General features: G+C 39.6%; 2 protein-coding genes across 4 annotated transcripts in view; one reads left to right on the top strand and one right to left on the bottom strand.

Moving 5' to 3' along the window:
- frmd3 (FERM domain containing 3) overlaps positions 1-8073 on the bottom strand; it is a 120321-nt gene extending 112248 nt beyond the window's left edge. For all 3 annotated transcript variants that reach the window (XM_061729283.1, XM_061729284.1, XM_061729285.1), the window contains exon 1: positions 7726-8073. In XM_061729283.1, the coding sequence (XP_061585267.1) occupies positions 7726-7830 (105 nt within the window). In that variant the 5' untranslated portion in view covers positions 7831-8073. The remainder of the gene's footprint in view (positions 1-7725) is intronic.
- A 903-nt stretch (positions 8074-8976) lies between these two features.
- Positions 8977-17998, top strand: LOC133451084 (probable gluconokinase). Its single transcript, XM_061730023.1, has 6 exons — positions 8977-9043; positions 10484-10553; positions 11192-11222; positions 11315-11401; positions 15193-15236; positions 16826-17998. Exons 2-6 carry the CDS (start codon positions 10516-10518, stop codon positions 17199-17201), a joined length of 576 nt encoding a protein of 191 aa, XP_061586007.1. The 5' UTR covers positions 8977-9043; positions 10484-10515; the 3' UTR covers positions 17202-17998.
- The last annotated feature ends 734 nt before the right edge of the window (positions 17999-18732 follow it).

Here is an 18732-nt window from a genome sequence, read left to right as displayed (position 1 = left end):
GGATTATTTTTCTTTAGTCACCGCTGATGGAAAATCAAAGATGCACCAGCATCTGGGATAATAATAGAAAACTGAGCTATTTATAACTTGCTTCAAAGAATGCCTACTAGCTGAAACAAGAGCACAGCGTCAGCCTCGCCCTCTCTCTCTCTCTCTCACACACACCAGACACCCACAAAAGATCTTGTTCAGACATTCGCTTCAGCATTAAAAACCTCTCCTTGATCAAAGAGAAGACAAATAGTGAAAACCCAATAGCATTACAAATATGCAACTTTAAATGCACCTCATGTATGATATAGCAATAAAATGACTCAGAAGTTTGACTTCATTACAAGGCCAAGGAAAACGTCAGCCTAATTATGTTGCGTTAATGTCCATAATTGCAAAACTTGGACTCATTTTTAAATTTTACATTTTTCATGCTTCCTCCAAACACACACCCGTACACACATTCATGATGCTGCGCATCACTGACAGCTGACTGATGTTGGCCTCATGAAGAACAGTAATCGCCCTTAATTATACATGATGTGTCACAGAGACTGAGGACGGGCCTATGTAGGGAAAGGATATAGACAAGTGATGTGAAAATGGAAAGTGGGGAGGAAAAAAGGATGGTTAGAAGAGTAGATGTGAAGCTGTAAAATGGAGCAGAGGATAAGACGGGTGAGAGAGAGACCAGAAGGGGAGATGAAGGAGTGGAAGATGCTGAAGGAAATGACAGAGGGAGAGAGGAGGATAGATGGGGAGATGAAGAGAGAAAGAAGCAAGCGATGATGGGGAGAGGAGCTGAAAGCAGGGGAGGTCAAAGCGTATTGATCTCGATGTGTGTATTCTCCAGCGGGTCTGACATAAGATTAACGTTGAACATGGGAGCAGCAGGCGGGGCACGTTCAGCCCTGCAGGGCTGAACACAAAAGTAAAAAAAAACAAACCACACACACACACTGAGGACAAACACCCACATACCCCCGCCCCCTATTCTTAGTGTCATGGTTATAAAAAAGAGAGAAGAAATAAACTACTGTAGAGTAACAATAATTAGGTTGAAGGCTTGCATCAAGCCTTGTGGCCAAGAATCCAAATCCTAAATGTATTAATAGATGGAGATAAAATCCAGCGCTGTCTGAACACACTCAGTTGTTTCCAAACTTGTGATGTGATAAGAGCAAAGAAGCTCTTATTCACTTCCTCCTGCCATTACTGAGTCTCTCTAATCGTGTAAAAGACCCTTTATATCAATCCCGTCTATTTGTTTTCACCTCTTTAAAGCAAGAAAAGGAAAATAGACTAAGTTGATTGATATTTGACCAAAAAATGATGCAAAAAATTATTTTACCCGACAGAACTGAAAGTGAATGCAAAATTGAATTTTGAAAAAGATAAGCTGAATAAAGGACTGCACTGGAAATGAGTGATGACTCTCTTCACAGTAACACGAGTGGTTCCACCTCCATCATCTAATTTTGGATCTTTTCTGTCCGAAAGAATTGGTAAAAACTTGTTTGGTGCTAGTCTCAGATACTGCGTGATACCCAACTCTTTCATGTATGACTCTGGGAAGATAGACAAAAAGAAAAAGTTTCATCTCAGAACACAAATCTCTAAATAACATGTTGTGTCAGTGGAAAATATCTGCTTTAATATTAGTTACAGTAGAAACATTTAATTGTGTATTAAAATGTTTGTTTTACATTGAAACGCATTGAAGAGTCAGCACCTTACTGTACATGTATTTTGACTGCAACTCACTAATTCCACTAAAGCGTTATGGAGTTAAAACAAGCCTATGTTCTATTATTAGATGGTAAAAAGGTGCTAAAAATAACGTAACTCACAGCAGTTTTGAGTGAGAATGAAAAATAAGTTTGCAGGAAAATAGCTATTAATGTTCGCCCTGAGGCCAATCTTCTTATGTAAAATAAATGAATGTTATTTTAGGCATCTGTCACAACTTCAAACTGTCTTTCCACTTCACTGATAAGAGTGTAAATCACAAGTTTCTTTACAATATGATGTTAAACCGATTAACTGGATGACAACTCAATGTTTGCCAGTATCACAAAGTCTGCAACGATACGATTTTGATTTGATTCAGGAGCTAGTGATCAATATGAGACAATATCATATGTTGACTGAACATAATCACGTCCATCTATATCAAAGTATCATTATCATATTTTTGGGTGCAACTAAATGAAAACTGATCTGTTAATCTTATAAAAATAACTACAAAAGGCCACTTGATCACATGTTTTGATGAGGATTATATCTATTGATGTTTGATATTTTGTATCATTCTGATGGATCATTATACCCCTGTACTGGGGTGTTTTAAACTACGGCGGAGTATTAGGGCCAAACTAAGACAAAAAAAAAAAAAATGGAAATTACGAAAATAAAGTAATAATAATATGAGAATAAAGTCGTAAAATTACCAGAATAAAGTCATAATGTTGTGAGAATAAAGTTGTAATATTACGAGAATAAAGTCGTAATATTACGAGAATAAAGTCGTAATATTAAATATATTATAAATATATAAATATAACTTCACAAGATGCTCAATATTCCTAATTTTAACACAGGGAGAAGATGCTCTTCCTGTTAGAGTTCTCATAAATTAACACTTTATTCTCGTAATATTACGACTTTATTCTCATAAATTAACACTTTATTCTCATAAATTAACACTTTATTCTTGTAATGTTACGACTTTATTCTCGTAATGTTACGACTTTATTCTCGTAATGTTCTCGTAATGTTACGACTTTATTCTCGTAATGTTACGACTTTTTTCTCGTAATGTTACGACTTTTTTCTCGTAATATTACGACTTTATTCTCGTAATATTACGACTTTATTCTCATAATATTACGACTTTATTCTATTACGACTTTATTCTCGCACCATTATGACTTTATTCTCGTAATTTTACGACTTTATTCTCATTATATTATGACTTTATTCTCGTAATTTCCAATTTTCTTTTGTCTTAGTTTGGCCCTAATAGTCGTATTAAACACACCCAGGACGCTCAGTCAGAAGAACTGATTCATTTGTATCTGTTTTACTCTTGGAGTGCTGTTGTTTCTTTGGTCAGTTTTGTCTGTTTGTTTATTGGGGTTTTGAGTTTGTTTTGTCATCAGTTGGGTTGTTTTTGTGTTTTGTTGGATTTTATCAACCTTTCGTTCTATTGCTCCAGTGTGGACTGGATGTCATCAGGTGGGAGGTTACGCCCTGTGGTAAGACCTGTGTGTGTAGTGCAGGGGCTGCACCCAGGTGAAGGAGGAGGGACACTTTTCCCTGTAGGCTTACCCCAACTCGCTCATTTAAGTTGCTTATAGTTAAGTATTCAAGGTTTTAGTTTGTTTATGTTAATAAACTTGTTGTTTTTATCATAAGTGTAGTTTTATTTTGTAGTTGTAATTCAATAAACCTACTTTTTTGTTGTTGTTTTTTTTTACCAGACCCTCAATTCATTTATTTACTTTTCAGGTCTTGCCAGTCCCTAGGTGGCGTTGTTGGCCCTTAATTAATTATTTACAATCATAATCACCCCACTTTGCCACATCCCTATTAAGTGACGGACAAAGTGAGGGACTTTTCACTTTGGATGTGTAGAAAAAAGTGCATTAAAAGCCCCTTTTGTACGAGGGCCGTTCATGGCCTCTGCTCCCACAGAACTGGATCAGTATTTATAGATTTATGACCAAAAAAAGGCTAGTGTTATGGGCTGAGGTCATGAACTCTGCTCCTTTTTATTGACAGTAGTTCTCATAAAGTGGTAGTCGTCCTTCACAAACGCAGCACCAATTAAACAAATGAAAGATTCCTGTAAAGACAGTTCTTTTTGTACACATGAAATTAAAATGACCTTGGTTTGTCTGCAGGGGCTCTATCCACACCAAGTAGAACTACACTTTTTTGTCTTGTCAGAGGCTTTAAATATTCATTTATTTTGACGTAGGCAGGTTGCCCTCTGGGCAAAACATTAATGGTCACTTTGCTGCAAACACAAAATCCGATTTCACTCAAAACGGCTTCGATTGACAGCAGTTTAGTCACTAACAAATGTTAACACTTCTTAATATGAAATAATGGCTTGTTTTATCTCCAGAATTTTCCTTTAACTGATATGAGCTTGATGATTTCTATTTTTTTTTTTTTTTTACTGTTTATTTTTGCTGTTGTTGTTTTTATAATGCAATCAAATATGTAATCTGCTGAAAGGAACTGATGGGTCCCTTGACAAAAAGCTAACAAAACTGCTTCATCTGCTTTGTATGAGATAAGATTGAGACCATTCATAATTGTTCCCTTTTATAAAAGTGTCCTTCCTCTTTTATTTAGTTTCAGTAAGATATATGTAAATTTGATTTCTGTTATATTTTACTGTCCATTTCAAATTAGCTATGTATGTATTTTTTAAATCCTGTCTTTATTTTATACCTTTTCTTTATATATGTGTTGCCTGTTGTCGTGCTTTTTGAATTAATTTAAAGGAAATACATGCAAATACACTTCCCATTACTTTTGCAGTTAATTCACTTCATACATGTTCTCCATATTTCAAAATTTTGAAATACTTTCTCATATTTCAAAATTCTTTTGATTTTGTACTTGTTATAGTGTTTCAAGATGTATTTCAAAGTCTGCAGTATAATCTGTTTTGTGCTAAACAATGTCTCCAGGGCGATGCAGCTAACACGCCTGTGTTTTACTCAGTCAGCAACTAATGCCTAAAAGCAAAGTTTAAGGAAATGATGGCATCACAGACTCATATAAATGGAACTGCTCTGATGCAGTTTACACACTGTATTCAGCCCAATGCTTTCATTGACATCTTACCCTGATCTGCATATTTCACCACAATAGAAAGCAGAAAAGGTAGAATAAGACGGACAGAGGGTGGCAATGCAGGGAGGCAAAAAAGGAACAAATAAAGTGAAGTCTTTGTATTGCGGAAAGATGAGAAGTGCTTGTGTCGAATGGCAGAAGTGTAGCATGAGGAGCACAGGATGTCATGAAATATGTAGAAAGGAACAGCTCAGCACCGGAACACAAAGCCATTAAAGAAAGCCCAGGAAAATGCAGTCAGCTAGAAATATAAATGTCCATTTCCTTACCGTGCAGAGACACAGACACACACAGACTCGCTACTAAAAGCACCTCCTGGTGAGAACCCACACTTTGTCATTCTCTGAAGTGTGTACACAGTTTAACACACTTCTGTGCCTTCAAAGACACAAGTGAGCACTGAATACAAGAGTACAGGCACAACCTTCTCTCTGTGCAGCATACTTCTCTTTTTGTGCACATAATGGTGTTTTGTAAATCATTTATAAGGTACACGCCGGATACCAGTGAAACAGTTGGTCTGACATGCAGCAAGTTTTTTCCAGCCTTTCGGGGGCAAACATCCTCTGGAGACAGTGGAGGCTGAGATGCTGGGAGTTACGTCCACCACTGCACTCTACTCTGTCCAACTCATTTTCTCAGTTTAAGTGGGTTGTTTTTAATGCAGAAGTTTTAATACAAAAGAATGTAAGAGAATAAAAGAGAGTTCAGCAATGTCATGAGACAGAATTTATGTGCTGTTTAACATTTAAAAACTGCCATTAAATAAAGAAAGGAAGCATCCACAATACAATTATGTTAAATACACTGGCAGATTAGCAGGGTTTTACAGTACATGTCTGGCAGGAGCTGCAGATCAGGGCTGAGGGGGCGGGGGCGAGACACAAAGCATCTCATTAGTTTATGAAGTCATGTTAGAGTTTAGTCTGATCGAGGAGCCCACAGAAAATTCTCCATACTAGGTCATGAATTAAGTTGTTTTATACGTCCCCTTTTTTCCCAGTCAAACGCTTATTGATGCATCAGTTACTTATCCATTTGCTCAAATGCCAAAATGTATGTCTGGTGTTAAAAACTGGCTTATGGCCTATTGTCCAAACTAAATACCAGGCTTGATAATCAGATATCCTGTAATCAACCTTATTCCAAGTAGAGTTTATAGAGCTGCATGTCGTCTCTGACCATACCTACACTAATCTGGTTTTGTACTGATAATGCAACTAGTCAATATTTGAAGTGGATCAAAACACTTCACTAAGGACAAGAACACATTTTGTTCAGAATTATTGAGTAATTTAAAATGTTGACTCAAGTGGAAACTGTTTTTTTCCTGATGGTACATGATTTTGACATTTAAAAAGAACAGTAATGAACAGAAGTGATCTCTGAAGGGTGTAATACATAAATCAACAGAAGTGTGAACTGGGACTGCTTTAGTAGTCTGCCCCTATAGTTGAAAACTTCAGAAGCTGTTAGACCTGAAACTTATAACTGAAGTTAAAGGCTCCTGAAATGTATGAGTTATTTCAGACAATTATTAAAAGTAATTGCCTTCCATAACAGCATTTCACAAACATAGAAAGTCCTTTGGCTGGATGGAAAATGTGCATTATCTCATCTGGAAAAACAACTGGAAAGAAATCACACAGGTACGGTAAACTCAACCAGGGGCGTCAATTGGGTATGGCAAGGTATGGCAGCCGCATCACCTTGGCTTCAAGGGAAAATGTAAATGTTGGATTTTTTAATACATTTATGGAATTACTCTGTGTCTATTTGTATTGATTATGCTATTACTTAATACATATAGAATAACTACCAATGCAAATCAGAACAACATGATCGATTTCACTAGTTATTATACACTGCAAAAACTCAAAATCTTAACAAGAATATTTATCTTATTTTTAGTTAAAATGTCTAATTTTTAGTAAAAAAAAATCTCATTAAATTTAAGACAAGACTCAGTAACAACCATTTTCACCTGTTTCAAGTAGATTTTCACTTAAAATAAGTGGAAAAATCTGCCAGTGGAACAAGATTGTTTTGCTTGTAATGAGAAGATAAATCTTGTCCCACTGGCAGATTTTTCTACTTATTTCAAGTGAAAATTTACTTGAAACAGGTGAAAATGGTCAAATAACAAGTTATTTTTCTGGTGATGACTCTTGTTTTAAGTGTAATGAGATTTTTTGACTAAAAATTACACATTTTAACTAGAAATAAGACAAATATTCCTTTTTTTTTAGTTTTTGCAGTGAGTGAGACTGCATTTGAAAAAGTTCCAATGTTCTTGACCACACAGATAAGCTCCATAGCAGACTTCTGTGATGAGTATTTGCTGGACGTGTTGATTGATACTCTAGTTAAGTTCTGTGACTCGTAACCTTGCCATACCTTAGCCTCGACTGAATTGACGCCACTGAACTCAACTTATCCAATTAATGAGTGATTGCAATCCATAACACCGTATCTCTATTCTTGTCATCATGACTTCAGATTCCACCACACCCATACGCAGCTCCATCATTTCTTATTATGATGAATCAAAGTTCATGTAACTTCTCCCCATGTTGCCACATCTCTCCCAGCACAAATGCGTTCCTCCCTTCACTGCTCAGGCTGAATGGAGACGTCTACAATAAATCACACCGACATGGAAACTGGAAGAGCAGCGGTCTTTTTTTCAGTCATAACGATATGATCAGAATAATGGTAACCAAAGATAGATCTGAAACAGCTTTCAACCGAAACAATTGCTTTAATTCGCCCTCAGGTCTTCTGTGCAAAATGAAAGGGAATGTATTTTCTGCATCCACGTGAGCATTGATCACAGACTCAACACAAGGGGGTTTCTTCTACCTGAATGCTGCAGGAAATCTCGGAGTCGTCCAGTAAGCGGATCGTACAGAGGATCTCCTGGTCCAAGGAGCGGATGCTGGGGCTGCGGAACCGGAGCATTTTCATCCTCGTGTCGGTTCTGGTTCAGCTCCTCATGTCAACGCCTCCAAACACACACCAGATGCATACGCCGAATAGCGCAGGTTCTCACGCATCTGCACGCGTGTCATGTGCCCAGCGGGGAGACATGTGTCACCCCCTGGGACGCCCTTGGAAATGAATGGGTGGATGGAGAGATGAGCAGATACACAGAAAGATGAGAGAAAGAATGGATGCCACCGAGCAGGAGGGAGGAGGGTTTACATCCGTATGCTGTTTCCCTGTGATGGACCTGAAGGATGGATGGCTTTCCCATCTCTCTTTCTCTCTTTCTCTCTCTGTCTCTATCTCTCTCTCTCTCTCTTGGCTTATTCAATTTAGAACAGCTTCGCCGATTTTGTTTATGGAAAAAAAATCTAAATATTTTTTTAGTTTTTACTACAGCAATGTATGCGTGCATTTTTTTGGTCAACTGATTAAATTATACGGAAGATTTAGGCTAAAGCCTGAATTATGGTTCCGCGTTAAATCGACGCAGAGCCTCCGCCGTACCCTACGTCGTAGGCTCTGCGTTGGTGTAACGCGGAACCATAAATCAGCCTTTACACCTAAATATTCATCACTTTTGTCTTATCATTGTAAGTTGTATTTCTGTATGTTTTATTCTGTAAAGCACTTTGGCATCTAGAGGTGGCTGTAAAGGGCTATATAAATAAAGTACATTTAAATTTTTTACATTTACTTTAAAGTAAGTGAGTTCAAAGTATTTAGAAGGGGCTGCCTATTTTATAGACCTACAGTTCATACTGTTTCATGAAATTTGTATTGAAAATTGTATTATTATTCTAAGTGTATTTTTAACGAAAATTACGTAAAATGCAATTTAGACAAACGTAACCTAGACTGACGCGATGTAACAACCGCAAAAGCGCAAGTTAAGGCTGATTTATGGTTCAGCGTTACACCAACGCAGAGCCTACGGCGTAATGTTTGCGGCGATACGCACCGTACGTGCAACTCGCCGCGTACCCTACGCCGTAGGCTCTGCGTCGATTTAACGCAGAACCATAATTCAGGCTTCAGGGGAAAAAAGGTAGAAAAAAAAGAGTGTGGCCCTTTAAGAGTGAGCCGTGTACGTAGATTGAAGGCGTCACCGTGCGTCATCACGCAGCACAACAACCCGCGGCCATAGTGCAGTCCTGCTGCTGCGGCGGATCAGCTGGTGAGGGGCTGCTGCCAGGTTAATCACACTCACTTACCAAATTATATTATTAGATGTTATAACAACTACTCCATGTACAGTACCGCGTTGCTCGAGTCACATGAGTTCAGTGTAGCGGTACGTCACGTAGAAAAATGTACACTCATCTCAATTCACTGCATTTCAAGTCAGTGCAATACACTGCAGTACAATACCAGTCAGTATAATTCAATTATTCACAATACTTTACAAGAAATGAGACAGTTTTAGTTGTTGGTTGTACATGGTGCACAAAAAGGTTGAAGATGTAAATTAAAATCATCCAAATTTGGTACAAGAAGATGAAAATGTTTCCTGTCATTATCTTTGTTCAGTGGCAGAAAATAAATTTGAAACCGCGATTATGAGACATTTCAATTAAAACTTTGTAGATTTCAGATTCTTAGAACATTGCAACTCTCTCTCTCTCTCTTTCTCTCTTTCTCTCTCTCTCTCTCTTTATATATATATATATATATATATATATATATATATATATATATATATATATATATATATATATATAAATATATAAATAACCAGTTTCTTGAATTATTCTGTGCTTGATTGTATTGTGATAGTCGACTAGCAGATGTTGACATGAAGTAGTTTCATTAATCTGCCTATTTTTTGGAAAAAATTATAACACAACTTTAAGTTGCTTGTAAAATATAGATGTATTTCTGCACAGCAATTTCAAACCAAACTTTTAATTTGACATGCTCAGATTTCCTGAGATGATCCTGACAACATAAACAACCAAAGTGATGTGATGTTAGTTCCCAATCTAACTACCCAATCTAAGATAGCATCTAACTTTCACTTAAGATCATTGCAGAAAACTGAAGAAAAAACGCGAAAACGCTACTTTTTAGTCATTTAATAGCCATTATCTTGAAAATTGGTGGCCATATTGGAATTCAATTGACACCATTGAGTTATTCCAGTCATAATACATTCATTTTGATGCTTGGATCATTAACATTCTTCTGTTAATTCAAGTTCTACCTCGAAAACCTTTTTTTGGCGTTTGATGAGGCGGCCATCTTGAAAACTGGCGGCCCTCTTGGATTTTCAGCTGGGCAACGTACTTTTATTAGAAGGTATGTCCTGGACATCATTTGTACCAAATTTGGTGCTTGTACCATGAAGTGAACGATTCGGCTCAAAAATGGACTTAAGCAGCCCCACTAATCTTGCTATTTTGTGATGAACCCTTTATTAGATCTGTCATGTCCAGTCTCATCATGCATCTATAAATGTGACAGCAGTCACAGAAGCAATTAGTCATCATTGAGTACTGTAACTTGTAATGTTTAATACATTCCCCTCATTAAACTTTGGCCTATGTAGCATTTAATTTAATTAAGTATTTTCATGGCACGGTATTACATCATTACATCAGATCTTTTTTTTTCTCTTTAATCCCTTTCTGCACAGGACCTTGAGGTGTCTTAAGCATCACCGACAGGATGATTTACATCATAATGGGAGTGTCAGGATCTGGAAAGTATGCATACTGTCTGTTAAGGAGGCTCGTTGATTAGAGTGCATCAAACATGGTTAGGTTTTGAATTTTTGTTGTTTTGATTGACACTTAAACTGACAACAGGCAATTAATGAGCAGGCTTTCAAATTATTTAATCTTACTATGCTTTCTTCTGAATTGTCTCCTGTTGCTTTCAGATTTTAAATGTTTACTTTCATCTATCTCAACATAGTTCTAAATAAGAGAAACATTAATGAGTTACTTCAGCTCGGCTAAATAGTTACCATCATATTGATCATTGATCAACTGTTAATGCTCTTTTGGATAAGTAGTTACAGAACACTGACATTTGTTTTCAATTCTTGGATGAAAAGAGTACAGTACAAAAAAAATGGTCTGTTTACATTTACCAAATAAGCAGTGAATTCTCACAGATAATACAGTAGATTTATCGAGTGTTTGGTAGTTTTGGCTGAAAAATGACAAATTATTTTCTAAATGTACTCCTATTATTTTTTTCTATCGAATTATAAATTATTTCATTTTTAAAGTGTGGTCTATTACGGGTGTACAACTGAGCATCATCTTGACAATTCTCTGATAATTAATGATATTATGCTATCAACTCTGCCTCTTTGTTTTGTTCTTCTAAAACACAGAAGCAGTTTAGGGACGTTCCTATCTGAAAAGGTAAATAAGCAAACACACTCACACACAATTACATCCTGTCTTTACATGCTGGTGTCATTGACACTCACCTCTCCAGCTGTATTCCTCAACAGCTTGGATGGCCCTTGCATGAAGGTGACAACTTCCACCCACAGAAGAACATTGAAAAGATGACTCGTGGTGAACCACTTACAGACCAGGTCAGCTGAGGAGTGTGTGCACATGTGTGTATTTGGTTCTGGGAATGCTTTTTGGGGGACAAAAGCTTGTGGGAGTCCAAATAGCTGTGATCTCATAACTATTGAAGCTTTGCGTGGACCGTAGATTGGTTTGAAGGTGAAGACTTGGGCCATCTTAGAAACCACATAATACATAATTCATGCAACAGATTTTATTCTTAATGTAATATCCAGTGTGTAGGATGTAATCAATTGTGCAGTCATAACACAAAGCACCACTTCAGCTGAAGCGGCCGCATGTCTTGCATCCATGTGTATAATCACTGATCTCATTTGGACTAAAAACCTTTTCTCTTCCCTCTTTTTCTACTCTGTCTTGAGTAAATTATTCCTTCAGACTTGGATCAGCATAAAACTCAAGTATCTGGAGGAGGCTTTACTAGAGCAGACAGTCACAGCAGGAAGGCTGGGCGGTTAGCTTTTCATCCCAGCCCACACTTCTTCATTTCACTCGAGTCAGTTACTTTCAATTTGTTCAATATTTATCATTTTCCTACCAATACTGACTTTAAAAGAAATGAACACCCCCAAGCAACTGACTGGCTACCTTCCAAAGTTGAATGTACAAGCCTACAGGCAGAACAGTGCCTGCCAAGATCTGGCAGCCTGTGGCTGGTAACTGTGTTTGGTGGCTGCTGATAACCTCCCACTCAGAGTGTTACTCTGAACGCTAAGTAGAATTACTTTAGGGACCTGCTCTGGTATACACTCTGGCTTGTTTCAAAAACAGTCAACAGTCGGCAGTTTGAGCTTTATTGATGGAGTGAGGCAGACATGTAAATATAGGATGTCTGTCAGGCTGTGGCAGAAATGTGTCATGTCTTGTGTTAGAGTTGGCAGGAGAAGGGTTGGCAAAACCAAAGAGGATATGAGAGTACTCTGAAGTCTGGATGTTAGAGTGAGTCCTTTCTGAAAATGTGAGAACTAAAATAAGCCTCTACAGTAATTAAACAGCTAAATGTGCTGCTACATGTGTTGCTTTCTGATCACTGTTTGCCCTTGCCCGCATGCGGGTCACCGGGGCCCCCCTCTGGAGCCAGGCCTGTGGGTGGGCCTCGATGGCAAGCACCTGCTGGCCAGGCTTGCACCCGTGGGGCCTGGCTGGGCACAGCCTGAAAAACCAACATGGGTCCCCCTTACCATGGGCTCATCACCTATGGGGAAGGCTAGAGTCTCCTGGCAGAGAGAGCTTCAACTCCCATCTCCGGGAGTGCTTCAGCTACATTTTGGGGGAGCCAGGGAACATTGAGTCTCAGAAGATCATGTTCCACACCTCCATTGTTGAGGCAGCTGACCGGAGCTGTGGCTGTAAGGTTGTCGGTGACTGTCGTGGCGGTAATCCCCAAACACGCTAGTGGACAACACTGGTTAGGGAAGGCCGTCAAGCTGAGGAAGGAGTGCTATAGGGCCTTTTTGGTCTCTGGGACTCCAGAGACAGTGGATAGGTACCAGCAGACCTAGTGGAACGTGGCCTTGGCAGTTGCCGAGACAAAAACCTAGGCATGGGAGGAGTTTGGGTGAGGCCATGGAGAACAACTTCCGGACGGCTTCAAAGAGGTACTGGTACAACCATTCGATGGCTCAAGAGGGGGAAGCGGTGCACCACCAACATGGCGGAGATGATGCGCTGCTGACCTCGACTTGAGACATTGTGTGTCGGTGGAGGGAATGCTTATTGACACACTTTCCTATGGGGAAGCAGAGCCGTCGAAATTGGAGGTGAGCTCTCCCATCTCTAGGGCTGAGTTGGTGAAGAAGCTCCCGGGTGGCCTCCATGGTGAGGTTCTCTGGACATGTCCCACTGGGGAAGACCCACGACCCCCTGGTTGGATTATGTCTTCGGGCTGGTTTGGGAATGCCTTGGGACCCCCCTAGATGAGCTGTACGAAGTGGCCGGGGTAAGGGAAGTCTGGGCTTCCCTGCTTAGACTACTGCCCCCATGACCCGACCTTGGATAAGTGGAGGAAAATGGATGGAGGGACAGGTTTTCTGCTGTAACATGCTCATTTCCACAATTATTTAATTTTTTATTGCTTTCAAGAAGTAGACAGTACCTTCTCCAGGGTTCCTCTACAGCAGTGTCACCATACACGTTACCCTCTGTATTGCCTTGCAGGAGCTGGTTCACAGGATTTATCGGATCAGTCAGAAATACTAGAACATCCCTCATTGCGTTCTGTCTCCTCCTGTATCCTGAAAATCGTCAACTTCATTTATGGTGGATATTTAGTATCGTTAGAATATGACAGAGAAGGAGAGGAGGTTTATGGGGGAGCGCAGAGTTAAACAAACACTTTCTCACATCTCTTGATGAATGGAGCTTCATACATAAAAAACATGAGTGAAGGAAATGAGGAGGCGTCTTTTGCAAGGTTCACATGTGATGCATGGCATGTTCACCATTTGTAAATATATATCTAATGTCTCTGACATATTGCATAAACCCTTTTACTTTAAGGATAGGTGTAGTGTTCTTCATATGAGATTCATATGATTAAGCACAAACATTTTAGTTGTGCATCTTGCAGACAACTGTTTTCCTTGACGTCAGGAGCAAAATAAATGGCAACATGCCAGTGCTCTGGATGTCATGCAGCAGGGACAGAAACACACTTGTTCTCACAGTCCATGTGCATGCTCTGGTTAATGCCAAATTGAAACTTAATGTTTATGTTAGAAATACACACACACACACACACACACACACACACACACACACACACACACACACACACACACACACACACACACATATATATATATATAGATATATATATATATATATATATATATATATATATATATATATATATATATATATATACCTGTATGTCTGTGTGAATACTCCATTCTGATTGGCTGGCAGGTGGAGGTTATAAGTTATAACCTACACCTAGAAAACAAGTTCGGTCAAATTGCCTGATAACTTTAATATCATTGCGCTGGATCAACTGCCAGGTAGTAACCACGGCAACGGAGTTTCAGAGAAGAAGAGCTGGCTACCGCAGGACGGTGACATGAGTGATTTTGGTGAACTGGAAACACGCTAGATCATGTCGGTGACGGGTCATCGCTGTGAGAGCAGCCTGCAGGCTGACTGGGCTCCATCAGTACAGGACAGTACAAGCTCCGGGAAGCAGTGGCTAGGATCGCCACCCACAAACTTTAAATATTCGTCCATCAAATGCAACGATGATGGACATGCCAGTATCTCTTTCCAATTTCACGATGAATGGAAATGTAGCATTTAATTAGTTAATTAGTTTCTACTTTGGGATAGCCGACCGTCTTGTTTCGTTTATTTATTTGAATGATTGATAATATTTGTAGCTTAATAAAACGATTTAGGAAACTATCTGTGGACTTTGATTCTTTGAAACAAATATATTTACTGTTTGTTACTGATCTCCCATTGCTAAGTCGTATCTCTGGTCCGTCCTAGTTACTGGAGAAGTAAACACTGTGTCCATTGCATAAGGACCTTATGGGATGGTAGTGATTGCTCCAGGTATTAGTCAGACCCTCAGGTGTTACTGTTAAAAACTACCAGGTTCCAACGGCTGCGGACGAGAGGATAAATAGTCCACTCAGCCGCTTCGCTGTACATATATATATATATATATATATATATATATATATATATATATATATATATATATATATATATATATATACACACACACACATTTAACTATGTCCCAAAAAATATAGAATTCAAGAAATAAAACTTATTTATTTTGTTGTCTCTTCAGGACAGATTGCCTTGGCTTCTTAAGCTGCACGAAGTCATTGACAGGTAAGAATGAACATCATGCATCAATTCCTAAAGGTTCACACTTATAAATTGTCTTTTTTTCTCAACTTGGTTTTACAAAGCGTTGTACTTTGTGTTTAATAAGCACACATAAAGCAAATGCCTCACTTGACCCTGTTGTTGGCGCTTAGTATCTTCATGGATCCTTAACCTCCTCAGATCCCTAACCAGATGTCTGGGAGTTTGAGAGGTTTAACATGTTCATCCTTCTTGATGTTGCAGTTGCTTGGATTGGTCTTGTCTCGTGGTAGACCTCGGGCCCTATCGTCCTTGTTCTCAGGGCCTGTTCTTGTACTTCTATGATTCCTCCCTCTGTGCCTTAGAAATTCACATGGCAGTTCACCTTTGGTGTTCATCTTCTGGATGTATTTCTGGTTCTTTGTGGTTTCATCCTGGATGGTGGCTCTGACTCTCCCTAATCCCTAGCCTTCTTCCCTCTGGTCGTGCACAGTCTCAGAGTGTTGGACTTGGGGTGAAACTTGCATTGTGAGGAGCCTTCTTGACTTGACATCAGTGGTTCATATTTTTTCCTGTCGCCAGGTTATTACACAAGGGATGTATCTTATTACTGGCAGGGCATACATATTGACAGCCTGGACTTATTACTTTCCACTCAGCTGGGTCTTTGGGATCTGTCTTACCTTTTGAACCTACTTGGTTGCGGCTGACTACATTGCAATCTCTTAATAGTTAACATTTGCTTGCAGCACCCAAATGTATTAGTACCTGTCCTGAACATCTGCTATGTTCCCCTCCAGTAGTTCAACCTCTTCAGCTGTGATCATTTTACCTCACCTGATAACATTCAAGAGATGTTATCTCATTTAAATGACTTTCTGATATCACTGCGGTGTATCCTGATGTGATGGATCAATGATCTCACTCAGTTTTTGCAAGTAGCTCAATGTCACCCTTGTAGAGGAGGTGGCTGATGATTACTGCACTTCAGAACTGAACTTTTTTGGTTGATCTTGTTGATGGGGTTCGGGTCCTGTGCAGAGCAGCAGTGGGGACAGCATTTCCTTTGAATATACCACACTTGATGGTAACTTGTGCAAATGTCTTTGAATTGAGCTTATTTTTACTGATGGAAAGGAGAGAGGTTTAGAGTCAGATAAGCTGAAGAGCTGAGCTGCGAGGGTAGAATGTGAAGGCGTGAAATTGTTGTAAAATAAATCAAATATGATTTCTGAAACTGAAAATAAAACCTGAGAAGCAAGAAAAGGGATTTGATGGGAGTAAAGATGGATTTAGGGAGTGAGAGTGTGGAGAACAGGTGGGGGGAAAGTAAAAAGCCTGCCATCTTTTTCTTAAAGCTTCTGTGGCAACTGCTTTTCCTTAGCCGCTCCACTTTCAAATGCAGTTATTGTTTGAAGTATGTTCATCCTTTTTTACTATTTTTTTTTTCTTCACCTGCCTCAGTTGTGTTTGAGGCCACAAGTAACTAACTATTTTCCTCACTTTTTTAAAAATTATTTTAGTTATCTACACAATCGTCTGCAGCTCATCAATTATTCTTATTCATTCCTGTTGTTACTTTCTATTTGCATATGTCTGTCTTCCCTCCGCAGAGAACGGTGTTCAGACTCTGATGCGCTTGTGGTGTGCTCTGCTCTGAAGCTTCAGTACAGACGGATCCTTCTCTTTGGCTCCACAGCTCAGGCTCCTTCTTCCAGCTACCAGCAAGACATCTCGCCTCTATCTTTGCCCGATGTGTTTTTCCTCTATCTGGATGGGGACTACGATCTCATTCAAACGAGGATGGTGGCCCGGAAAGGACATTACATGAAACCAGACCTGCTGCGTTCCCAGTTTGATGCTTTGGAGCGTCCATTTGATGAGGAGAACGTGCTGGTGCTGGACATCAGGAAGAGCATAACAGACATAGCTGCAGAAATTGAAAAGCATGTCATCAGTCAGAGGACATTATCAGCAATGAAGTCGTAACCATGGTAGCAAACGGAAAGAGAAGTTCTGTCTCCATTTTTTTATGTATCAGTACCCCTTTTCTCTGACCTAAGGGGGGCAACAAATCACACAAAAGTTCACATGTAGGACTCTGGCCTAAGACACAAGTGCATCTTTAGTGGGGCACCTCCAGTGCCCCAGAGTTATTAGCACAGTGTTTTCAGTGTTGTCATAACAGCACATTTATACACCTCCATGTGGTCAGAGAAGGTATTGCTACATAGAGTGGCTTTATGTGCCTTAACAGCTGCTGTAAATTACATTTTCTGTATATATTTAAGGTCAGGTTGGACACATTTTAATAGCTTTTTTTGATTTTATGTCTTATGTCTAATTATGAATGCATTGGGTAAATGTATTTATTTATTTTTATTGTATGAGACAGGGTTTTTTGTTAGGGTTGGTACAGCAGTCACAGAAATGATCAGATATGTATAGATCTATGTTCATTCCAGTTAAATGAAGTAACAACAGTCTTTAAAAAATTCAGATAACAATTCATGTTTTATTTAATGAAAAAAAGGAGCAGGAGAAGAAGAAGCCGTAAGTTTTAGGAATTGCTGTGTTGCAGAACAAGAGGACGAGCTTCGGATGCTGACTGCCACTTCTCCAGCTCCACACTCAGCTCCACGGTCAGTGGCTCCGGCTGGACATGGTCCTGGTTGTCTGTGTGAACAGCCTCATCTCCATCTTCAGTTCCTTCACCTCCATCTGTCACGCACACTTTAAAAAACCACTCATGTAAATATCCACACTGACAAACATAGTTTATGAATAAACCAACATTCACTGAATAATTGGTTTCACCTCTGGCTTTCTTGTTTAAATGTGTCTATCAAATAAAAATGAAGATGTTATGTCTCGGCTTGCTGGGGTTTCCCCTCGGCCCGATCGCGCTGCAGAAGCAGAGTCTGCGCAGCGCACAGCCAGAGATCTGCGCGCCCAGCGACGAGCCCGGTGGCGCAGCTGAGCCAACACGGGCGCGCACCTGGACGCAGCTGCAGCGCATCAGGTCAATTACAGGAACCACATATAAGGATCAGAACTGCTGGCAAACCCTTGTGAGTTCGTGTTGTCACTCCTGTGTCTGGTTGTGGGTTCCTGGAAAGATTGGATTACTTTTTGGGTTTTTGTTGAGGACTTTTCCCTTGGATTACTTTGTGGAGTTTTTGACTTTGTTCCTGTATTCTTACAGTGAGTTTCTTCCCCTGCCATTTAAAGGAGCTTGAGGCCGGATTGAGGCAGAATTTATGAAAAAAATTTGTATACGTTTTAAGTTTTCTAGTAATAATGTCAGATGAAGCGTTCCAAACCCAAAAGAATGATTCCTCTAGTGTATCTCTCCTTTGCCTTGAACAGGCTGTGTGCTGCAAAATGTGCTGCAATTCCGGGCCGGAATTTCCCGCGCTGGGCTGCGGATGTGACGTCACCAGACGCTGCATGCGCGTTCTCCCCGTTCTCCCGTGCCGGCTTCACTGTTGGCTGCAGTACCCCCAACGGCCGTCGTGGC

The sequence above is a fragment of the Cololabis saira genome, chromosome 9 (genome assembly GCF_033807715.1).
Source record: "Cololabis saira isolate AMF1-May2022 chromosome 9, fColSai1.1, whole genome shotgun sequence".
NCBI lineage: Eukaryota > Metazoa > Chordata > Actinopteri > Beloniformes > Belonidae > Cololabis > Cololabis saira.
The sequence above is the reverse complement of the archived record's forward strand: the minus strand, read 5'-3'. Positions and strand labels throughout refer to the sequence as shown.

What these genes read in the sequence shown, in the direction of transcription:
- LOC133451084 (XM_061730023.1), top strand. Translation starts at nt 10,516, where the DNA reads ATGATTTACATCATAATGGGAGTGTCAGGATCTGGAAA. An exon ending in GGACGTTCCTATCTGAAAAG is followed by an intron (nt 11,223 to 11,314) that starts GTAAATAAGCAA and finishes ATTCCTCAACAG; the next exon opens with CTTGGATGGCCCTTGCATGA. An exon ending in GTGAACCACTTACAGACCAG is followed by an intron (nt 11,402 to 15,192) that starts GTCAGCTGAGGA and finishes TTGTCTCTTCAG; the next exon opens with GACAGATTGCCTTGGCTTCT.